The sequence below is a fragment of the Grus americana genome, chromosome 8, assembly GCF_028858705.1.
Source record: "Grus americana isolate bGruAme1 chromosome 8, bGruAme1.mat, whole genome shotgun sequence".
In the NCBI taxonomy this organism is placed as follows: Eukaryota; Metazoa; Chordata; class Aves; order Gruiformes; family Gruidae; genus Grus; species Grus americana.
This window is the reverse complement of record NC_072859.1, coordinates 33611030-33636541: the sequence shown is the minus strand read 5'-3', so window position 1 is coordinate 33636541 and position 25512 is coordinate 33611030. Positions and strand designations below refer to the sequence as shown.

The window sequence follows — 25512 nt, the reverse complement described above, 5'->3', positions numbered from 1 at the left end:
AAATTCCACGGGAAAAAAAAAAGGGCTAAATTAGCTGCTTGCGGCTTGTTACACCAAGAGCCAGCAGAACCTGACTGATCTGCCAGAAGAGCTCCCCAGACTCCTCCCGCCTGCGGCCGAGGTGCCCTTGACACCATCTACTTTACGGAAACTATTCCAGCAGTGCGAGGGCCGGAGCCGGCAGAGCCGCCCAGCTCCCGGGCATGCATCCCGATTGCGGGACGGAGGCGTTGGCACTCTCCCCCCAGCTCCCCGAGCTGCTTGTAGCTGGCGCTCTATCTGTAGCACCTTCCGGCAAAACGAGAGATAAAATAATGATTTATTTATAAAGCAGGAATGTGTTGGTTGCTTTTTCTTTTTTTTTCTTTTTTTAAACAAAAGAAGCTTCTTCAAGCTATGTCAGAGACGCAGAGCACGGTAATGGAATGTAACTCCACAGCCTCGCAGATAAGGGCTTTAAAGCTGACCTTTGCCAAACGCAAAAGAGTTAAAGGAAGGACATGGAGGTCAGCCAGTGTTTTACACTGCGGCAATACCTCGGGTTCTTGATTTCCTTATGGACTGCAGTGGGATGTTTCTGCCGGAGTTTCTTTCATTCGTTTCAGACTGATCTGCATGTCAGACTTTTGGCTCTAGCTAACTGTAACAGCACTTAAGGAAAGCAGAAAGGATAAGGATGCAACACACACATGAATTACTATGTTATCTAGCATTGCCTGTCATCTTTTACAGAAGTCATCCCTTTAACCTTTATATTTTTAAGCTACAGTCAGACCATCTATTTTTCTGCCATCACATCAGCGCAGAACTCTGCACCTATAAATTATGGGAAGAAAAAGTGCTGAGCATATGGATTTTTTTAAAAACATGATCCTCAAATTAAATCCTTAAATGAACAGAACCTTCCACTCATGGTAGATTGATAAAGACAACATGGGAAAAGCATGCCCAATGGTCAAAGCTGCTCCTTGCCATTGATTTTGTTCATTGCTTTATCACAGGAGAAGAAACTCATGCTGATAAGGCACAAGCACTACCCAAGTATGAGTTTTCATTTCCACAACATCCTTCAAAGTGCTTTCCACGTTTAGCCTTCATTTAACCACTGTAAAATCATATGGTATGTCCCTACGATGACGTCTGGGAAGAGTCCATTTGTTCAGAGCAACACCAGCAGTCAGCATGCACAGCAAGGGAAGGGAGACGTAGGTTCCCCTGAATGTATTTTGGGGAACCGAAATCAGCTGAACCCACAGACCCATGGCCAATGCCCTAAACTTTGAGAAAATGTCAGGAAAATATTTTCTGACCCAGCTTCCAGGACTACTCCTTGAAGGCAGTGTTTCCCCATGGGACTCCCGTGAGTCTTAAACGATGGGAAGGGAGGTTGACCGTGGAGTACATCTATCACGCTGGAACCTGCAAATCAAGGCTGGCATAGATGGGGGGGGTTCACAGCTAAAATCAGGTATTTCTCATGACTGTAACTATTGCTCATCTAATAGCAATGAGGAGTCCTAAAATGGCATCAAGACTATGGAACAACGTAATAGCCTGGCGGCTGATGCATTCAAAGGGTCTCACAGGGAGCAGGCTCCAAGTTGTCTTCATATTTGAAGAAATTTGCAATCAAAATACCAGAAAAATTATGTTTTAATCTCTAGGACAACATAAATAAATTTGTTTTTCAGACAAGAAGATATAGCAGAGCTGCCCAAAATGCTCTGCTCCCCTGTGCTGAAGAGTACTGCTGCCTCTCACCAATACTCTTCAAATGCTTTTTTGTGATACTCATCTAAGTGATGTGGGATCACTTTTACCACAGGCACTTCCACCAAATTTTCATTAATTTCATAGCTAGAAATCTGTTTGCCAACTTGTACGGGGAGAAGGCTATGCATGAGTAGTCTACACAGTACTCAAGATATTGTTTGCACGGAAAGAACAGCAAACAGCGAGGAACAGATTTCGAGGCACTTTCCCTCCAGCATTCCACAACGTGCAATTTCTCTTTGCAACGTCACTTCGCGCAGCTGGGTCTAACCCGCTGCTGCTATCCGTAAGGCTCTTGCACTCACGCCACTGCCAGCAGATAAGAACTAGGTTCAAGATGACATGCACTGCCCTTTTTTTTTTTACTCTAATTTAGTAGGAGTTCCAAGTTTATAATTTCTTTGTCATAAGCTCCTTCCTGATTCTCTTATTTCATAGATTAAATCTGGTTAGCTTCTACAGGAATGTAAATGTTCTCCATTCAGTAAAACAGAGATCCCTCTGCACGGTTCTTTGGCTATGTTTCTCTCCAATGTTCAGTACAACGTGACCTCTTACTAGACAGAGCCCACAACCTCCAGCAGCAATGAAGTGTGATTAAATATCTTTTTTGGTTACAAAATTATAAAGTCAACTATTAAAGAGGAAGTCTCGCTTTATTTTCACCTTTTCACACTCTTTGTGTTTGTACCCACGTGTGCCGATGGGCAGTGAATGCCGAAAACAAAATTAAAATCTTGGATTAAGTCACTTCAAAGCCAATTTAATGTTTGATACAGAGCATACAGAAAACAGTGATTGTTTGTTCCCTGGATATACGGGCTTTGCACGCAGAATAAGACAGGGCCACGTTAAGCTGGAAGAAGGGTGCTTAGCTCAGGCAGAATGTAACACTCCTAGTCTGCAGACTAGCACTCCTGACACTAGGCTGGTTTTTCCTTATGGTCTGGATGATGCTGTGCAGACGTCGCCTTAGAGCTCAGCCCAACACTCCCTGAATTAGGGGGACCATTTGCTGTTGCTTTTCCATAACCGAGTGAGGCTTTTAGCTAGTTAAGTTGTGGTCTTTAACCCAAAACCCTGCCAGAAAGAAAAATGGGAAAAAGGTCCCCAATCTATTTTGTTTTAAAAAAGTGAGGCAATCCAGAGTGGCCTAGACAGTGAAATTCCAGCACAGCTCTCCACTTCTGTGCTCACGCTGCTCTCCTGTGGGTTGCTGACCCTCAAGGATGTGTTGCTTAACCTTACAAATTTCAGAAGCCCCAAACTAGGTGGAAGCAGACACAAAATACACATTTTTACAACTCATTCAGTCTCCAAACTGATAAAGAGCACAACAGCCCCCGCAGCGACGCCAAGCTTTCCTCCCCAGAACACTGCAATCATAAAAAGGAGTCTAAATCTGAGCAAAGAGCTCCCCTTCCAAAACAAACTCAGCAACTTTATGTCAGGTACCTTCAAAAGGAAAGAGAAAAACATAAAAAATTTTATGGTGTTCCATTAGAGGGCATCCTAGCATGTCCTTTTGTGGTCAGATGCTTCCCCTAATTTATATCCCCTGCAATACTTCGTGAACGATCTTCTATAAGGACAGTCATGAATATTCACATCCCCAAACTTTTACAACCCTTATAATTGTATTAATGGTTTCATTTTATGTTTTAGTTGGTATTGTATTTCTCTTCTAATGGTGCAGCTTCCCTCACCAGGAGAGGCGGGTTTTCTGTACTGTTCCATGCATGTAAGACATGAATAAGCCCGACACAATATCACAAAATTAATTTCAAATTTCAGAACAGTTGAAGATCACACTTGAAAACAGTAAGGGACTATAAAAGGTGAGCAAGTTTGATCCTGTATCTTGAAACTAGAGGGGAAGATAAATATATGTTCTCAAAAGCTACCGAAGACAGAGGCTCCGCTCCCAAAATACAACAACGTGGCAATTGCTCAGACCCCGGAGCACGATCCCAGCAGCAGGAACCAGACCCGAGCTCCAGGATACGGGAGCTGTTGTAAAAACAGCCACTACTCCCACCCACGTACTCGATCCTTAAAAACTCAGTTTTAAGACAGCTTACTAATACAGGTACAGATAGAGATACAGCTTATGACCATCAGTCCCCTTAAAATCAGTAAGAAGCCCCTAAATAGTAAAATCCACTTATAGTGACAAATATTTTCCAGATTGGGCTGTGACATGTATGAAGATCAGTCTCTACCCCTACCTGTATGTACCCTGAAATCAAAGACTGAAGGCACCAGAGGATCTAAAGGTAATAATAATGGAAATTAAGAAGTCTAGTGTAAGAAATAGGAGCTGACATGACAACATGAAAATGTATCTACGAGACAGATAATTCAGTTACAATAAATTACCATACTATCTGACTTAAAGTGGAATGTAAAAGTTCTCCTGTCACACAAAATGAAAAATGAACTTCTGACTGCTGAAATGCAAGATTAATGAATTGACATAACAGACATGAAACAACTTACGATGATCCCGGACTTGCTGTTGGCGGGGGACCTGGAAAAGTGACAGAAGAAAAACAGTGTGATGAGTTATGGCGAGGTAGCAAGCAGGAAGCTTTCGAAAACCTTTTAAAAGATAAAAGTAACAGTCTGTCATGTTGGATGTGGTTTATGTAGTTTAACAGACGAGTCGCAGTTTCTCAGTACCAAAGACAAGACTGTATCCTGGAGCAATGACTGCAAAATGCCGTAGACAAGGACAATAAACAGGTGAGGGACTCATCCTGCAATTCAACTGTCTCTCGGGCTGTCATAGAAAAGGTTACAACAAACCACAGGAGGCTTGTAACTGTAACTGGGAGAAAACAGCATTAATCTTCATTATTTTTCAGGGAATTCATCCTAAGCCCAATTCAGATGCATTGATCAAATTTCTTCTGACGCACAGCACAGACTGAAGAGTCGGCTGCAGCAGATTTCAGGGAAGTTCATACTAACGAGTATTTGCTCTAGAAACCGAACTGTGAGATTAAATATTGCTCCAGTCACAAAAAAGAAAAATACTCGCTGTTTTCTACAGGAGCGTCTATAAAAGTATCATTGCTCAGATAAAAATCTCCTACATTTCAGATCCAGGCTAAAGGACAACTGCCTTATGAGAGTAACTCTAATGATCAATTTCTTATTAGAATTTAGAAAATTGGGGAGATTTATGAAAAAAAGACTATGACATTCATCACAGACATGACTCATGGTGTTATTTGGCCAGTTCCTAAGAGGATTAACAAGGACTCTGTGCAAACATCTTCATCTCAGTGAATTATTTCCCTCTGAACGTGGAGGCGGCAGAGAAGATGCACAAAACCTGTTTGTTGTTTGGAATCTTCTCAGTCATAAGATCAGCTCTGAGGGCAATTATCTCAATATAAACTTTGAAGAAAAAGTGCTTATTTTACCTGACAGGTGTATGTGTGTATGTACATCACTAACATGCCTCCAATCTATACTGCAAGCTGAAATTTCTCACTTACTCGAGACAAAGGATGTCACTCAGGCACTTGAGAATAAACTACTTTTTCTCATCTGGTCTGAATTCACTCAGGTAGCATATTAACGAACACTGCTGTTTAGTGAGCCCTGTGTTTTAGTCCTGCTTCCAGTAGGTTTTATACAGAAAAAGCCACTGTTACAGCTGGCAAGAATCTCAGCTGAGCAGGGAGCGAACAGGCAGAGAGGAAAAGGTGCCATCCTGGAGATGCTCCCAGCAATAGGCTGAATCAGACCGGCTGATACCACGGCATCAGTGCACTCCTTTTCAGTGGACAAACACACCTTTCTGCACAGTTGTTTTTCTAAGTAACAGTTTGAACACTTTAAAAAGAGAAAACTTACCAAATTTTACAAACAGCACGCCAGTTGTAGAAACAGTCTTTCTGCCGTTAGTTGCAACGCACTGGAAGTAGCCGGTATCTGTAGTGTCAAGGTTCCTTATTCGCAGTCGAGACCCATAGCTTGTGGCACGGAAGGAGATCCTCCGGGGTTCTTGGACAACCGGAGCATCGTTCTTCAGCCAACGGACCGTCGGAGGAGGATTGCCAGAGACTTTACAGTGCAGCTCTGCGGTCTGGCCAAGGGTGGTAGTTATGTTATTCATAGGTTCATCAAGCGTCAAGAAGTAATCTGTTACGTAAAAAGCAAAAAAAGGGTGAATAAAGAACTCCAGCTCAGGAAATGTCATTTTGAAGAAAGCTCATGCTTGTCTTTGAAAGGGAAACCAAGGAAGTGGCTATCAGGTTTAGTGGAAAATGATAATACTTGTTAAGTGATGTTTCAGGGCAGGCAATAGGTCCCACACAGTTTTGCATGGTAATAAAAGGAACAAATTTGGGAATTTCCATTGCACTACAGTAAAATGTTGTATTTCTTGAAAACTTCTCTTCCTTCATACACCCACAGATTCTCTCTACTTTCTCAACACCATCCTATTTGGCTTCATTCAACACAGAAAAAGGAGGTAACACTGCTTCTCTTTTATTTTTCCAATAAACATGAAAAACATGTATCAGAAATCCAGCTACCCATTTTGATGCCTCTGCCTATGCAGATACGCCCCTGCTTACATTAGGATACACAAAATCTAGCAATATATGAAATGAATCGCTCGGAAGTAAAGATCTCAGAGCCATTTTTAATTGATTTGCAGACCAGTACAGACACTATGTGGTCAATGATTTTGTAAATAACTGCATAGATGAGGAATAAGGATCATATCTAGGAGATGAGGACTTTTTTCTCACTATTATTTCCCTTGCTGAGAGTACTAAACTTTACCTTAAATCCGAAATAGGTCTCATGATAGGTGCAAGCAGAAGATCGTGAATTCTTTTCTTAAGATAGAGAACGTCAAATCAAAATTCAGCAAAATTAATCTCTTCTAATCCATTCTTAAGCATTGCCTTCTCCTGCCAAGTGCTATTTCATTCTGCATCGTTCAGGAAGAGGACTATTTCTAGTTAACTGTATTCAACATTTAATTAAATCCTTTAAAGGCGGAGAGCGAGATGAATTGGGTACGGGGAACGGAATATGCAGGCTTTCATCTCCATGTCACAGGTTCGAATCTTAACGGTGGTCATTAGCGGCCAAACCCCATTATCATCTGCTGGCTGTCTCAGCAGGGCGCCTGAGGAATGAGAAATCCAGAGGCTGTACTCTGCTCCTGCACTCTCAGAGCCAACCCAGGAGGTCAAGAAAAGCCTACCAGTACGTAAACTTGGGCTGTGCTGCTTATGCTCCACCATCCTCGGGTACATCTGCTAACTCCAGCAATAAGCCTGCCTAAAAGTATGAAAAAAATCTCTAGCGTGCAGAGAAACAGCTTATCCAACTAACTAATCCACTTCCCTAATTATTTATTTTAATCACGTCTTCACTAGCTACACCCCTCATTATGTTTTGAGTATATCAATATCTCTTTCCTTTGTATTTAATCTGCTTAGCATGTAAGCTGTTACCCTGTGTTTGCACAGCACTTTATACAATGCGTCCCTGTTCTCATTTGGTCCCGAGGAGCTATCAGGATAAATGTTTAGCACAAAGGCGCTGCCCACACATAATTTTTTTCACCGATCAACCAGCCTTTTAATGTGCAGGTATGACACTGTGCAAAAAAACCCCTACTTTTACCTACGTTCCCATGGATGTAATTAGTTAGGAAATCTATGTATGGGGTAAACAGGGCAGAGATCCCAGCCTCCGGTGAAGACGGACAACAGGGTTCGATGTCTCTCACAAGAAGTGTCGGACTGGCCTTTCGGCTCTCCAGAAACATTTCTGCATGCTTCATTGCAAGACTAGAGACATTTCTGACTCGCTATCTTAATAACCTCACTGGGAAGCGTAATCTAAGTCAGCACATGTATTCTTGGGTTCTCTCCACAATCTGGGTTTAATAAAATTGCACTAATAGCAGGGAACTGGATAACCGCATTTAATTATCCAATGTAACATTTCTATACCACAGTCATTTATATAATTCCTGATAACATTTCAAAGACTGGTTCAGACATCTACAGTATAACACAGGCAGAGAGCAGAATGGCCTCAGTCCTGCGATGGTCTTACTGACAAACACCACAGTAAATATAATATTTTAAAGGTCCTATGTATACAGGAGAGGCAAATAAAGGAGTATGGATATAGGGTACGTTTCCAAAGGCTGGAGAAGGATTTTAAAGTATCAGCAGCAACAGCAAGCCAGTGAAAAAGTACAGTTGTAATGCAAGAGCTATGATGCAACCTCTCTATAGGTCCAAACAGAAGTAGCCTCTCAGTGTCAGGAGCTTCTAACTCTTCTGTAAGTGTTCTCCAACCTCCTCCACGAACTACTACAGAAACCCTAAAACAAAATGCAGCTGCTAAATTCAGCTTTGCTTAGTCCTCAAATCCATAAATTTTGCATCCAAATCATAAATCAGATCAAGCAGATCACTTGAGATGAGATTTACACAGGGCAGGTTTCAAGGAAATGGGACGCTTCATGAGAAGACATTTCTCACAGATAAAGCAACTCTGGAATTGAAAACGGGCTGAAAGTCTAACAGTGCTTCAGAAAGCCTTGGACTGTTGCTGAGGCATACAAAACGATGAGCATTCCTTCCCCGGCACGCACAAAAGCCATCCGCAGCTGCCCTGACCTGGCGTGGAGGGGCCAAAGAGAATCCCAGTTTTATTTTTAATACTTGTGTCTAACTCTCACCAACTAAAGCCCATCAAACCCCCAAAGCTACTGCCACCATCCTCCCCCTTTAACACCACCTACGCAAAGAACATATCAAATAGTTCCCGCCTGCGGCCAGGTCTCTGCCCGGGTCACCCCCCGTCAGCCACTCTCTGGTGCCATCGGCATTAACATCTCCTCCTTCCGACCCTAAAGGCCGAGCAAAAGGGGTGTAAATCCTCCTTCTGTGCTTTCAGCAGGAGGCGAACAGGGCCGACGACGCAGGGACGGACCCGCTGCTTGCACGCGATGAAGACACCGTGTCGCACGGTCCTCCAGCACGCCACGTTTTGCCATGTATCGTTTGACAGCCTCCCTGCCCTCGAGGAGCAACCCAGATACCCAGCGTCGACGCCCTCTGACCTAAAGAATAATTTCTTAGAAATTCTGTTCTTATGTACAAAGTAATGACTGCGCTTCTGAGAATTAAACAGTCTGGTGGCACTGGCCATTGGAAAGTCTGAGTTTTAATCCTGGCTCGGAGTAGCCTTGGGTGAATCACTTCAGTTGTGATTTTTAGAAGAGCCAAAGGGAAGTAGACACCCAAAGCTCACATGGGATTTGTGCAACTAAGTCCTTTTAAAAACAGCCTTAAACCTTTTGGCTCAATCTCTCCAGCTATAAAGTGAGGATAATAATCCCTCTTACATCATGGGGAGGCTGTTATGTACATTAATGAGATAATGCTCGTAAAGCACTTTGAAGGTGAAAAGTGCTATGCTGGGATAAGCACTGTTATTATATTTTAAGTTAAATCTCAGGGTTCCAAGAACATAACAAAAGCCGGTCCGTATTTTAGAGTAGCACTCTATAAAAACATTTTGGAAACATTTTAATTTACAAAGGTATGGGAGAACAGCCTGAAAAAGTTCTAAATAAAATTTAGCCCACCTATAATTTAATAATAGTCAAGCTGATTTTTTTTTAATTTGTAAAAACAATTTACTGCTAGGCCTCGACCCTGAATGCCAAGTTTCAGCCCACAGAGATTTTTTTTTTAATGGCTGAGTTATAAACCCTTGAAAAATGCTGACAGCCCCTTTACTATAGCAGCACTAGCGGGTGCCCTATAATGAACTTTTAAATGACTTGAGATAATATCTGGAAAGCCAAGCCTGAAATATATTTCTGGTTTTGAGCCGTTGCCAATGCAAACACAACACATCATAAGTCATCTTCATGATTCTAAGCGCATAAATTGGAGACACTGCATATAAAATCCAAACATTAGGTATCCTTCATGGCCAAACTTTTTGCTGGTTTGATGTTACAGAACAGCAACAGCTGTGCAAGGATGAAAAGTAGTGCGTTGCGTGTCTCGAAAGAAGAAAAGCGTGTGTATTTCCACAGCTACGTCTTGACATTGTTAAATAGGAGCCTGCCCGGTCCTAATAAATCCTGAAGTATTCTACTACTTTTAAGTGGAACCCAGGTGGCTTTCAAAATAAAAGCTCGTCCTCTCTGGCAAGGAATGTTAATCTCTAACCACATGGTTACTCTATCTTAAATTACCAAAGACACGTCTTAGAGCAGTAACACCCTCTTTGCTTGGAGGAGGATTTTGCCGGCCACAGTGGGACCTTTTTTCCCCCAAGCGCCATGTGTGCTATGCGTTTCTGATTTCACTGTTGTGGTGGGGATGCAGGATTAGACCTTGAAATGTTCATTTTACGTGAAGAATTCTTGTTTCATTTATCCTTTTCTTTATGCCCTTCTGATCTTTCGGAATACTTAAAGAAAAGCTAAAATTAAAGTCTCCATTCAAGACATCACGAGCCTGAAAACAGCTTTAATGCAGGTGCAGCAGAGAGGCCAGCGTACCAAGTTACTTCCCACAATAGACGTGTAACAACACACCCCTCTGGAAAGGAACATCTCCAAATCTTTTCTCAGGCAAACCTACACCTGTGGGGACAGCGTTTCCAACTGGTGGACTAGAAAATAAGTTTAATTCTGGATTTGAAAGTTGAAATCTGCATTGCAGCACGTGAAGTAACGACCCGACCCCGTTGGAGTAAGGCAGTTGGGACACCGGTCGTACAGACTGCTTATCACACTTATCTTTTTGCATCAAAAGGTTCAGCAGCTCACCGGTTCTTTGTCATAGCATACACTGGCAAAAAGAAATGCAAAAAGTATCTCAGTCGGTGAGTGCAAGACAGATACGTTTAGTGATCGGTGACTTAAAGAGTTGATAACCTTTGTCCAAAGGGAAAGAGCCCGTTAGGCACATCAGAGGGTCTGACACAGTCTGTCCGATTTAATATACTAGTCTGGAAAGAAGCGCTTTCATTCATTCAGAGCTTTGGATTATCCACGTTAGTCCCATACCCACATGTATCAGCACCACCACCGAGCCCAGACCGCTGGAAATTTTCTGTATGGAATTGTTCTCTTTGGAGAAAGTCAACAACCCAGAGCCCACCCAGCCTGAAGACGCTGCAGGGGCTTGCTGGCTGTTCCATATGTTCAGTCGACTTGAGGTTTAAGCTATTCCAGGTCAGTTATAGAAGGAACCGGCAGGATCTCTTACTGAAGTGTGACCACAGACAGAGCACATATTTCTCCGTTGGAAAAAGGATTAACCATTGATCGCTTGATCTGCCCATAACTCACAAAGAAAGACAAGTCCCGGCAGGTCCGATCTGTGGGTCTGATCAACAGACCCTTGTTATTAAAAGGGGCAAAAGGAAGACTCCCGGCTGGAATTTCACTTATTTAAAATGAATAGAAGAACGACAGTGGGAGGAAAGGGATACCAGACTCAGCCCATGATTGGGCAACCCATATGAAGAATATCAGAGTTAAGAATATCAGAGTTAAAGAAGTCCAGACAATCGAGCAGAAATATTCGGTGTCAACTGTCTTGGGACAAAAGGAAATCCTCGACTGCCTTTGCTTGCCCAGCTTATTTTCAAATGAGTTCCTTCAGCAGTGTGTATGTGCAAGACTCAATTTGGGACACGCTGCAGCTGTGCGTTGGGCTTTCTCTTCCCAGACACTGTCTAGAGGGTTTACTGCCACCCGAGGATAATTTACTGACCTGGAACAGGCTGACCATTGCCCGAGGCTTTACGGCTTTTCAGATGTCCACATGTGACACTCACTGTAATTGGGATTCTCAGAATTAATTGCTACTTTCTGATAATTAGCAGATTAAAGATCGCTCTGGGCCATAGGGGAGGGAGAGCTTGTAGAGGGAAACCGGAGCACGGATGTCCGAGGACTTCCAAAAAATTATCTGGGGCTGAGCACCTGAATCCCATCACTTTTGGAGGGGAACTGGACAACTCACTGCCCTTCATGCCTATGTGAATTCTTAATATGCATTTGAGAGTTCACATCTGCCTCTCCTTTTATGAGGCAACTTTCAGGTTTAAGGACAGATGTCTTGGTGATAGCTTTGACGCTATAATCTGGCAAGGGGAAATGAAGCTTTTCCTTACTCAGGAACCAGTTTTATAGCACAAGTAGGAAGCCTCTAAAGTTTATCACAAAAAAAGTGATTTGGAATAGGTAAACAAACGTCCACATCCAGCTATAAACCCAACTACTGAAAACCATCAAGGGATTTTGTTGTCACTTTAGAAGCTGCTCTGCAGTAAAGAGCCACATACAAAAAACTCAAGCTATTAAAGGAAGGGTGTACAGAGAAGTATGTGCCTGAAGATTAATGCTGTAGAGTCAAAGAAAAGCTGTTATTTTTGACATTTTGACATAGCATCACTTTAGGATCTGGTTCTTATTAGCCCTTTCTGTGCCTTTTAAAGGTCTATTTTTTTTTTTAAACCAAAAATGTCAGGAAATTTGGAACAGAAACTTACAATAAAACACGTCCCTTGACCCTCTCATCTATCAATCTTTCAAATAAACAAAGATAGCTGGATGAGCCAGGACAAGGTTATTATATATAGTTACCTTATGTTTAATGGTCAGATATTCACTGCACACACCGAGGTTATATAAAAAAATCCAACCTAAGTGAAGCATTTTGTGAAAGATTTTTGCCATGAATGCCCAACATTACTTGGGGTGGTTTCTTTTTCAGGTTGTGTTCTGTGACCTTCAAATTTCACACCCTGTATTATTTATAAATGAGACATTCAAGAAACACAAATTCTCAAATAAAAACTTACACTCCGTCAGTGGAAAAGCAAACAAAAGGAGCTAATGTACTGTGGCTAAAAAAATTTTCAAACAAAGTAGCAGTAATTTACTGCCTCACTACTAACGGGACCCCACAAATAGAATCAGAATCCTGAGCCCCATCAGGGGAGTTTGATTTACCGAATATCCCCCAGATAATAAAGGAAAATAAAAAGGTAAATTGTGCATGAATGTGAAAGCTGTAATTCTTCCCCTTTCACCACGCGTATCAAATTCACATCCAGTGATTTCAAAAGAAAATCTGGAAATCTCTAAAGAACTGGGGCTAAAGTTAGGAGGCCTCGATCCACCTGGCTTTCTGCACGTTTGGTTTTGTTTATGTTTTTTAAGATGTAGTTTGCCTAAGAGTCAAATTCTCCCTGGGACATCAGAAAGATTTTTCCTGTAAGAACTCATAGCCGAGTCATTTCCCTGCCTGGAAAGACTTGCCAAGGTGACAGCTTTAGCCTGGATTCATCAGTAAGGACGGCAAGGCTTGCTTCTCCCCTCGGAAAGCCCCCAGACCCACCGGGTCCATCACCAGCGTGTACCCACCGGGATGCCCCGCAGCCCCGTCTGCGCTCCGTGGCCTCTTCTTGCGCTGTAGCTGCTGTCAGCCCACCCTGCCAGGGGATGTTCTGCCCACACAAGGATCTCCAAGAAGGTAATGACACGCAGTCCCATGCACAGGGTACTGGAGCAGATACTGCAGTTCTCCCATCCTCTGTTTTGGCATTCCCCAGTTATTTTCTGCTCTGGATCCTCAGACCATCCCAGGGGAGGGATGCTTGCTATAGGTGATCCTTGTAGTGCTATGCTTTTGACTACTTAAGGATAAATCCCAGCTTAACTCTAAACTGCTGACTGATTTGAGGTGCGTTTTGTAAAATCCTGACCCCTGCTGCCAAACTCTCCAGGGAAGGTTTGCTTTCTGCGCAACACCTGGAGCACCACGAGACTGCTAAGTGCTGCCGCAGCAGTGACCGCAAGTTCTACGCCATGCAGAGAGGCTCTGAGCAGTGGGGAGCTCGAAGCCCAGGCTTGGGATCACAGATCTCTGGATATGAAAATGGTTCCCAAGCCCTGACTCATTCTAACATTTTATACTTGCTTGCCAAAGCAGATAAGCCATGAGAAGGGAAAGGAAAATAGGCAGTATCTGCAAAAACCCACGGCCAGGACACATCCCTGTGCCTGGTCAGGGAGCTGCTGTGACGAAACGAGCTCCCAGGGAGGCTGCAGGAGGGGACGGGGAGACTGGGGAGGACCTGGTCAGGGGAAGCCACAGCGACGGCATGGTTCTGTTACCAATCCCGTAGAGTCCTATTCCAGTGAACGTCCACTGAAGTTGAATTCTACTTACAGTTAAAAGAAAATAGCATTTCAAAGCTGACTTTTTCTTGGCAGAGACTCCAATATTATCTTTGCCTAAGGATGAAGAGTTCCCAAACAATTCCTCTACTGTACTAGATGTAAATAGGCTCTCATTCAAATTCAGACCTATCTATTTCTTTGTAAATAAACCGACATTTGACGGAAGGAAAAGCTTACCCATCCACAATCATTTTTGTGGAAGAGAAGCAGCTGAATGAAGGGCTCTTCACCTCTTTAAATAAGGATCAGGGAAAAGAAGAGCTCATGGTAAACTGGAGGCTTTCTCAAACAAAGAGCTGGAGCAGGAGCTTGTCCTATGATGTAAGGGGAGAGAGGAGAGGCAACGCACAGGCAAGGAGAAATGAGAAACCAAAGCACCTCAAACAGCAGGAAGAAAGAAAGATTAAAAAGTGCCCAGGGGCCACCTGCCTTGCTCCCTCACCTGCTGGCGTGCCCCAAAAAAGAGTCACATTAAAGAAGGGAGCACGGACCCTAAAAGCTGGCACCAGGGCAGAGCATCCCTGTGAACTCCACTTACTCCCATTTCAGCTGGCCTTTTTGTTTTGCCGCAGCCGATGTCAGACAATTTCCGGATAAGGAAATCGCTTTAAGCCACCAAGAGCGAATGGCCGAGCCGTGGCGAGGGTCAGGAGCAGTTACAAAGCCTGCTGCAACGGGGCCACGGAGGAGCACACACGAAGGGGACTTCTCCGATACGGTCCCCGCTGGACGTCTCCCGCCCGCCGGGCAGCTGCAGGCTCCCCCAGCCCAAGGGAAATCTCAGCCAGTAACCTGGGGGTGAAAGGCTTCGCATCCTGCCACTGACCCCTGAGACATGGACCCTTTCCTACAATCAGAGCCCCCTTTTTTTCCCTGAAGTTTGCTTATTTTTCCTTATACAATTAAATATTTATTTGATCACATTTTCATTTCTCTTTTTCCCTGGTGCCATTCCCGCTGCACACCATGATTTACCAGTCGGAAAAGAGACAGAAATGCTCGTAGCTAACTTTCTACTATTTTAAAAGTGATTATTTTTTATTTTTTTATGCACAGTTTGTTTGTTTTTTTTAGGTTTTGGTGAGAAACCACCTCCTCCCTCCCATCAATCGTTGCTTTCAACAGCTCTTCACGGGTGGCTGCGTCTCTTTTAAATTCATTTCCTGTTAAAAAGAATAAACAGGCAACTGTTTAATGCTGTCGATTTAGCTTATTTAATAGAAATTGAAACCTGAATAGGGCTCAGTTGTAAGATAATCACTGCAGAACTCACTGAGCTAGGTAAAGTACCATATTAAGTAATTATTTCAAAATGCAGAATATTGTCTAGCAAGACTATGAGCTGTTCCTTCTCTCCAAACACAGGAGACATATTCAAGGAAGAGATGCTCAAGGCAGCAGGTAGAGTTAGAGGCACTTAATGCAGACAGCCATTTAATTGGGATATTTGGCTGGAAACCACTTTCATGTGGTGAACTTAATAGGCTTTAAAATGAGTTTTACTGGGATGCCTGGTGACCTCATGGCTGACTGCAGCAAAGACAAGTGGATGTTGATTTCTTGTGATGCTTGTTTGCAAAAGAAATGGCAACTAAGTGCATGCCTAATTTTCCCCTCTGAGGTTTCAACTCAACAAGTCAGCATGCACTGCAGTATATTTTGCTTTATACAAGCCAGAGTTTCAAAGACCTTTAGTAGAACCAGCAGCTCCCACATTAAAGCCCCTGCCTCTCTCTTAGACAAGACAAAACGTGTGTGTCTTACTTTGCTTGTAGGCACACTCAGAGAATCCGCCCCTCTGACTAAGCTTTTTGGGCAGCAAATGCATTTTAATCACATATGTAAATCCGTGTTTAGGTGTGTAAGCTTACAGCAGTCTAAATGCTAATCAGAGCGAGCAAAGGGGCCGGTAATCCCCCAGGAATGCAGGATTCAGCCCAACGAGGGGTAATTGCCACATTCCAGGTGGATTAGAAGCGTGAAACTTCATTTTACCTGTTTCTGACAGTACAGCTCAGGAGCAGGTGCCATGGAAGTCACGCAGAAAATGGCTGAACTGCTAACGCTGAGGCCAGGCTCAGCGCTGGCACAGAAAGTGTAAGCTCCACTTTGTGCAATAAGATGACTCAATGCCCGGGATGGTGGCAGTCGCCCCAAGTTTTACCTCTGCTAGCTCTGGAGCTGCTGCTTTCCGACAGAGCCGGACGTCTGAACCCTGGCTGATCCATCCCGGCGTGGAGGGTGTTTTGAAGAAAGCAGATGCCAAAGGCAGGCAGTCCGTGCTGCCACCAGGCACTTTGCTCTGTTCCCTACCTACGTAAGTCAAACCCGGGCTTTGGAGAATGCCCACCTGGGGCACGTGCTGCTGAAAAAAAAAGGAACATTTGAACTACCAACTGATAGTAAGACTAACCAAAATATGGGTTAAAAATCACCCTGGTCATAACAAACCAGTCTACGCAAACCCTCCCATTAGGAATAACAACAAAGCAGCTCGTGGGGGCTATTTTTCAGCACAGATCAGATACAATTTACTGTAAAATTACATTATCTTCAATAGCTCTTCTGTCCCTTCCCCTCTCTAAGTTTTGGTTGGAGGCACACAGCATTCTCTGCAATACATAGTGAGCTATGGGCGCCTTACCAATTGAACCCTTGGGCTCACAGTGGAGTCATGATCGTTTGCAAAAAATACCTCCACCACCTCAACAAAGCATGACCCTGTCTCCTGTGATCATGGGGTGGGTTCCTAGAGAAAAATCTACCCTGTAGGTTCATAAAGGTTGGCTGCCAAGAATATTGTAAGAGGCCTGAATTAAGACCGTCCAACTGCCTTCTCTCCGGCATTTCCTGACACTTGAGTGTGTGGCTTTGTGGCCTTAACTTGCTTTTCTAGGCCACTTATTTATTCCTTACTTTTTGAAAAACCAAACAAAGCTGCCAAACAAGTAAAGAAACATGCAGGCATCCTGTTTAGGGGAACCACTGCCCTCACTTCTCCGCAGCTTCAGGACGTCCCCAGTGCACAGCCCGACCTGTGGACCAGCCATGGGCACCTGGATGAATCCCTGCAGTGGGATAAGACATCCATTCTGTTGACACCTTCTTTCAGCAATTTGCTGTGAATTAGGAATTCTCTGCTTAATGACTACGTGCTTTTCTCCCTTTCCCACCAGCAAGCACAAGCCCTTCAACTTTCGTCTTCTCTAATGTGTCCACCAGAAAGTCCTGCTCCTTCCCTGGTGGAAAGGCAGATGTGAAAGAGTCAACCTTGCCTTCAAGTACTCAGAACTACACGTTCTCTTCATACTTAAGCACAGAAAACATATTTATGCATAAACATAAAACATTCTGAACACATGTTCATAAAAAACATTAACGAAATACAGACAAAAACATTTGGAAAAACCATCTGTGGCAGAACTCCACTATGGGAGATTTCAGTCTAAATAGTTAACGGTTGGCAAAGTTATAAGCAAACAAAAAGAGTGGTTGACAAATTGCACAGTTCGTGTGGCTAACAGATCCTGCATTGTAAACGTTAGGTTAGAAGCATTTCAAAGACCAGATTGACTCAGGAGTTGCAGGCCACTGCCTTGCAATAAGGGCTAGAGGAAGCTAAGCAATTTGGCTTCAATAATTGGTAGTGCATAAGTTACAAAATGAAGGGGAATGAGAAATACATCCCTTTTTCACAATATATACCCTTCGGAGAGCTCCAAATCACCCATAATTACCACCTGCAAATGTACTTTCCCCATCTATTAATTTAAAGCCTCAAAATTTCATAATAAAACACATTGAGGCAAACTGACTGCCTGATGCTTGTTAATTCTGAGTTCAGATCCTAAGATCCACCAGACAAAATGTCAAGCAGTTCATAAACCAACAGAACTCACATCTTGAAATATTTTTGCCATGTGGAACATTTTACTAGTACAAGAAACGAACACAGCATTCTCCAGAAATCACAGAACCACACATAATGAAATGTCAAACGACCACAAGGCAAACAAAGTTTATCTTAAATGCCCCTGCACCCCTTTGCTTGCTGATTTGGCCAAGTCAAGAAGAATGGAGATTTTTAAATCTGATTTCACATCTTTCTATTTTTTCTGTCCACTTACCTTTATCTAATTCACTTGAGATGTTCCATGATGATGTAGGCATGAAATCAGCAACAACTGATGAATTTGCTCCTGGAAGGCAAAAATAGAAAAGAAAAAAAAAAAAGAAGATGCTGTTAATATATCGATTCTGTATCATCAGGAGAACAAGAGGCATTTATAAAGAGGCTGTCACAGTAATAAAATTATTTGAAGAACAGCAGCTATTAAAAGGCAGTCGATGCTCTGTGTTGGCAGGCTGAGACATATGGGTAGCAGAACCAGTGAAGTGGAAAAAGGCACAGGGCCAGCGCTGGAGTTTGTTTTGCAATGCTGTCACTGCGAGGCCTTGTGTTAATTAAGCAACCGATCGTTGAGATGTACTTGGCCCACCTTAAAATCTCTCCACAAGTTTTACAGAGGTAGAATGACTCTGCAGTGCTATGAAACACAAACGCTATGAGGTTGCTGAACATGTTATCTATTAACATTTACGAGCGATTTTAATCCTGCAAGCCCATGCGCACAAGAAGAGACACAGTTTATGCACTGAAGTTAATAGGGCTACGTGTATGAAAAATCCGCCTACGGCTCATGTAAACACAGGCTGGAAAGACTGAGCGGATCATCGGTAGCATTTTCTCATTGCTACGATTTTTTTTTTTCCTTTTCAAGAAAAAGTTGAATGGTGACCTTAGTCTTCATTTATATTTTTACCTTTTTTTTTTAAACACGCAAACAGTAAGTTGTACAGAGGAGGGTGGTGAGGGAACTGCCAGCAAACTTCCAGCCTCAGCTACAGGTCATGGTAAAACATCTCCCCATATCTGAAGGTCGATGATTTCATCAAACACCCATATGAGAACACATCCCAACGGGCTGCGGTGGCCAGGTGCAGCATCCATGATTCACAGATTCACAGATTGGTAGGGGATGGATGGGACCTCTAGAGTCCATCTAGTCCAACCCTCCCACTAGAGCAGGATCACCCAGAGCAGGTTGCACAGGACGGTGTCCAGGTGAGTTTTGAATCTCCCCAGAGAAGGAGACTCCACAACCTCTCTGGACAGCCTGTCCCAGTGCTCAGTCACCCTCAAAGTGAGGAAGTTTTTCCTCATGTTCAGATGGAACTTCCTGTGTTCCGGTTTGTGCCCGTTGCCCCTTGTCCTGTCACTGGGCACCACAGAGAAGAGTCTGGCCCCTTCCTCTAGACATCCACCCTTTAGATATTTATAACGTTGATGAGATCCCCTCTCAGTCTTCTCCAGGCTAAGCAGACCCAGCTCTCTCAGCCTCTCCTCATGAGGGAGATGCTCCAGTCCCTTAATCACCTTTGTAGCCCTCCACTGAGATGTTTGTTGGGATCCCAGAGGGTCTTTCCAAAACCGCAGTCAGCGGTGTAAAGCCATCATCTCACAGTGGCAGGGAGGGGAATTACTGTCCCCTTGTAACAGCTGACCTACAAGTGCTTTACAAAGCTCTTCAGGCACGGGGGAAGGATTGCTTTTGGAGCACCAGCTCGCAGAGTCAGCCCCAGGGATTAATACACATATATATGAGCTTTAGTGAGTGACGGTGGGAAGGGTGGGAAGAAGGGGTGTGCACACCCATTACATGGCTCAGAAACGCAGTGCACCTCCGAATTCCCTGTGTCCACCCAGCCCCAGGAAACCTGACCTGGAAAAGGAGAACGATGCCGGACAGGAGTGCTGCGGCACCGAAAGCGGGAGTGAATTTGAAATAAAACCAAGCAGTGCGCAATGCTAGCACCTGATCTGAGATGCTAAAAAGACTCACTATAAATTAACACCCTGTGGCCTGATCCTGCACCCTGGCTGGACCCCCAGTGATTTCATGGACCCGTAGGTGCACAGCGAGGGCAGAGTCGGGATGCTGAGCGTCAGTGGGATCCCAAGTGAGAACAGGACTATTTTAAAGTGTATTATTTTTATTTTGACACTATCCCTTTAGCTTGTTCCTAGACATCTTTCAACTACAAAGCAATTTCACTCATAAAACTGTGGCAGTGCAATGATATGCAAAGATGTTCTGCGTTTATTTGACCAGTTAGCAACTATTCTATTTCATTAAAAATTCACAGAAAATTGTAAACACAAAGTCATACAAATGCCTAAAGCTGTTAAGTTCAGATACAGCTACTACACTTTTTATAAATATCGTCTTTCTTAAAAGCCCACCTGGTAGCAGTGCTTATTTAAGACTCTGTCAAGTATTTCCAATGTAAACATGGAATCTGAAGGCATTATAACTCACCTACAAACACGGCCCCTGGCCTGCGCAGATACGCAGGGCAGAAACCCACTGACGAGGACAGATCCTGAGCCCACGTGAAATGACATCGCTCTGAAGTCAGCAGTGACACCTGTTTACAGAAGCTGAGATTTTGGCCCACTGTGTCCATCCCTCTCCATTTTTACTTTTTAACAGTTGAGCTTCTTACCTAACTCAAATGTTAGGGACCACATGGCTGAAAGACCTGAAAGCTTTACAGAAAACAGAATGGATCCAGCGCTAAATTCACCTTCATGGTGACCACGATCACCCAGGCAGCAGGACACTGTGGTCGGCGGGTTTGCTCTGAGGCTAAACCTGAGATGTGGGGTAGGTGGCAAATCACCAGCGGGCCAAACGCTGACCAGGACCTGGCCAGTGTCAGGCTGGTACCAGAGGTTGGGATGCTCGATCTCCTATGCCTCCCCTTCCATCCCTCCTACCCAAAAAACGGGGCAGCTCCTGTAGGCTTGTGATGAAGGCCCTCGAGACAGAGATCTGAGGTGTCATTGCCTCTCACATCTCCCGTTGAGACCAAACAGGTTCATCTCTTATGTCCACAGGGCACCACTCAAACCCACGGGCAATAAGTTATGTCATTCACATATTCCAGTTTTGCACTCGACTGTGTATTTTCTGTAAGTAATGTTACTTTTGTTCACCTGGAAATACCCTAGTATTAAGAGCCCACAAATGAACCGTTTTCTGCAAACAGCTAATGCACGTTAACCAAAATGAAAGAAAAAGTACAAACAATACCATGACCGGTAACTGTATTTTGCTACTTAAAACTCCAGAATGTTCATATTAATGTTTTCTTAAACAGGCTTCGAAAACATGACTGCAAACGTCACAGAGCAGACATCCATCACCTGATCTACAGAAGAAACTACATTAGAAGACCAAACTTTACTATTTGTGAGATAGTTCTCCAGGCTGGTAAGTGGTAATTTTCTGATAGTCCTGAATTAAAGCTCCAATTTAAGAGCAAAGTATTACTGTGCCCTTAGTTTGAAAGGAACATGCAAAGCAGCTACACAGCACAGAAACATATCACCGATTCAAAGGTAATGCAGAAAACAAAAGTATCGCAGAAAAGAAGTCCGTGAGACACGCGTGAATTTAATTTCTAACTGCAATGACTTAGGATTGCTGTGCGTGAAAGTGACAGCAGTGATACCTCGCCTTGGAAAAACCTTGTTTGTTATGACCTTCAGGCCAAATCCGAAGCGCGCTCTGTCGGAAGGTGAGCTCCCAGCCAGCCCGCGGAGAGAGATGAGTCACGGATGGGAGAAGGATCAAAGCCTCGTCTGAGCAAACTCCTTCCTCCCCTGGAACCAAACTCACCTCGTGCTCCTGCCTGATCCACCTCACTCAGTAACTCTGCCTCCAGGAGGAAAATGTGTTTAAAAAACCAGATTGGGAATGAGTAGGAGTTTTTTCTCTTTTGGGACCCACACTGTGCCAGCGGGTCAAAGCTGGAGCACCGAGAAGGTCACACCAGCTATTCCTGCACGACAGCTCGGAGGCTGGGAGGAGATCAGGGAGCAGCGCTCGGCATCCATCACTCCGCTCGTGAATGGCCCATCCACTCACTTCAGCCACGCATCCTACCTCTGAACTTCCCATAAATCAATTGCTCCCTTTATTCCGTAAATCCTAGACACAGGATTTACACACAGCAACCTGCACTTGGGGCACTGGACCAGGCTTGCCCATTTGCTGTCACCATTAAAAAAAAAAAAAGGAAAAAAAATCTGCTTAATATTGCAACTGGATTTCAAATGAGGAGTTTAAAAATTAATCCTTAACTGTTAAAAATGCCCTCTTATGCCCCGCCTTAACTATTTGAACAATAAGATTTGTTTGGGAAAAAAGTCAACCTGAGAAATGTGATCAGCAGAGAGAACCATTATCCCATTAAGATTTTATATATAGATGAAATCACTCCAGATGAATGACGAATCTTATCCTTAATACTGGAAAGATAAGTATCTGTTCAAATCTCTATTGCTATTAAGAAACGTTGGTCTTAAGTTAATGAGAAATCACAACAGTCAATTATAACCCCTGTGAAAAGCCAAGAAAAGTATATTCAAACACACTCCCCACAGAGAAGTTGGCTAATAGCTGATTTTATTACCATATTGCATAAGTGCAGAGTGAATTTCACACAAGTCAGTCCTTTTAAAGCCTTTGTGATTAAATAAACTTCAGTAAGGTTTATAAAAGCCTGCCTCTGAAGAAAAACTACAGAGCTAGTTCTTATCACAGGCACACACTACTGTCTCATTTTCTCACCAGAAGCACCCATCACTCAGTGCTCCAGTGTTTGTACTGTCACGGTTACAGACTCATCAAAGGATGGGGCAGCCTCATCCCCCAGCCACAGAACCGAAAAGGAGAAGATCCAGGCCCCGTGCCCAGGCAAATTAATATCTCGATGTGATGCATTTGTAACGAGAAGTAAAGAGAATATAAGTCAAAACAGGAAGAAGGCAGATAACTAAGATGATACCAAACCCAGAAATGATTGAAGATTTTAATGGGGAATAAATCTGCTACACTGAAACAAAGCAGAGAGCAAAATAAGTCTAAGAATGTGGATTTCTGCTTGCAAGGACCTACGAGGAATGCATGAGGTCTGTACGGCTGCTACGCGTAGCAACGTACACAGTCAGCAGAAGTGTTGCCTGGGACAGGCTTTCTTCTCCGGAGCAGAGATGAAAATCCCGGTCTTGCAGGAACACATCTTTGTCAGGTAGAAGGCAATGTCTAGTTAAAACACGCAAACAAAAAATTTTAAGTGCCTTCTTAATGGGCATCCTCTGTCTTACTTTATATCACACCAGTGGGTCAGTCTATATCCTAATTATATAATTATACATATATATAATCAGGAATAAGTTATTTTTTTCTGATACAAATGTGAACGTGACTGCAATGTATGCAATTCAGATCTCACTGTAGAATACCCAAAATAGCAAAAAGAGGGTAACCAAGGAGTTAGAAGTCTGAGTAAAAAGACAAACTATACAAAATAAATGTTTATACTAAATAAAAAAAGTTTTCCATTTGCGAATCTCTTTCTGAAGCTGCACAGAAAGCCTACCCCAAGTGAGATTCGTTATCCTATGAAGGAATTTGCTTAAGGAAGTGATAAAACCCCAATTTTGCGAGACACTAAAAACAAGATTGGGCAAGACGTTACTACAGACACAAATGGGGAGCTATCCCATGCCCACGAGAGGGTCAAGACAGGATAACTTAACAGGACACTTGGGCACAAGTGGTTTGACCAAATAACCGATAAACGTTTTATAGCAGCAGATCTACTAGGAACATCAACGCCCCTTAAAGAGGTGAATAAAAATCTTCAGAAAATAGACTCTTCAACTATCCTACTTGGATGTAATATTAGGAAAATGGGCATCATAGATAAAGTTATACAGATTTAGAGCAAAACCTAATTATACTAAGTGCTCAGTATTTTTTGCTTTTCTGCACATTCCAGACCGACACTTCATCTTTCCCTCTGTCTAGTTCCTACCTGACTGATCTCTTCCAGGATCTTCCCACAGATATGCCTCACGGCTGTTTTTCTTCTCAGTCTTATCTCCCTCATCTTCCTTTTTTGCCTTTTTGCGTTTTCTGTTTCACTGATCCTTTGTTAAGTTCCACGCACATTTTCATCTGATCTCCCAAGATACTACGTTTTGCAATCAGCCAGCTACCAGCCTATCCACAGCCCACCCTGGAGGTGCTGAAGGAAATCTAGACATACTTTCTGCAGACTGTAATGGATACGACCTATTATTTACCAATTTTCTTGTCTGTTTAAAAATTGGCACCGTCCCGAAATTTCCATAATACAGACATCAAATTTTGCTTGTATCTTTTATGCGCAAAAGGATTTTATTTTCATGACATCAGTATCTCTGCATGTCAGTAGACATGTCTGCATTATACAATTCTTGGGTTTCAAAAGGAGGCAGGAATCATAAATACTTCAATCAGTTGAATGAGGCAAAACTGCATGAAGACAGGAAATTGTTGAGAGCATTTCTGCTCTTCAAGTAAGGCAGGTGCCTCTCAAGGATATATTGCCTTTAATGGTATGCAATACCATAGGTCAATGGCAGACCTTCCATTGATTAGTTATGGATATAGCAATTTCAGTACACAACGATGTGCAAAAAGTATGGCATATATAGTCTACGGCAAATACAGTCCACGTTGAAAACATATTCCTGCACAAAGGCTCAACCTTGCACCTTCCGGTGAAGCTGCTGGCCTCTGCACTGTCACTTTACATCTTCTGAAAGAGAACAGCCTACAAATTACATGCAATAAAAAGTGCCCGAGAACAGACCTTAACTAAAGATCTGTTTGGTAAGCAAGATGAAATGCTGCGTGATGGCATTTCTCCTTCCAGTGCTTAACATTAACTAGTTAGCTTTACTCCACCTGGTTACTCTATGGCTGAAAAAGCACAGGCAAAGCTTGTTCTGCCAAAACCTTGCATAGGCAGATCCGAGAGATAAGAGTTTACCAGACGATTCCTGCCATCGCTGTGTCGGAAACTGCACTTTCTGCTGGCAAAGGACTCACTGGAGCTCTTCAGGCCGTTCCATGCAGATAGGGGCAGAGATGATACTGCGTGATGCCAATAACTTTCAAATGGTTAATTTTCCTCACACTGTTAGAATGTAAAACTTTCAAGCACATCTATCTGTTATTTATCAGAAGTATATCATTATTGATAGCCTGGGGTAGGTTAATAATTAGCATTAGATGGGGAAATTTTCAACACCAAAGAGCAATTTGAGCTCTGTGTATTTCAAACATACAATACATTAATTTTCAGCTTCAAAAGTGAGACATGCAGCAGGATGATTTAATTTAGTGCTGTACTGGAAATTGTTAGGAACCTCATTTATACCACAGCCCATTCCATCTATCAGAGCACCTCATCACTGCTACTGGCACTTTCATTAGCACGTACGCAAGGAACAACCTCTCTACCTGGGAGTCTTTCTAAATGCCTCAAGCTCCCGGGGGCTAGAG

The 25512-nt window shown here is 43.2% G+C and overlaps 1 protein-coding gene across 3 annotated transcripts in view; it reads right to left on the bottom strand.

Annotated features, from left to right (window-relative positions):
• The window catches only part of ROR1 (receptor tyrosine kinase like orphan receptor 1), a 168312-nt gene that overhangs the window by 35838 nt on the left and 106962 nt on the right, over positions 1 to 25512 (bottom strand). For all 3 annotated transcript variants that reach the window (XM_054834225.1, XM_054834224.1, XM_054834226.1), the window contains 3 exons: positions 18175 to 18246; positions 5641 to 5928; positions 4273 to 4303 (listed from right to left, as the gene is read on the bottom strand). In XM_054834225.1, coding sequence (XP_054690200.1) covers positions 4273 to 4303; positions 5641 to 5928; positions 18175 to 18217 — 362 coding nt within the window. In that variant the 5' untranslated portion in view covers positions 18218 to 18246. The remainder of the gene's footprint in view (positions 1 to 4272; positions 4304 to 5640; positions 5929 to 18174; positions 18247 to 25512) is intronic.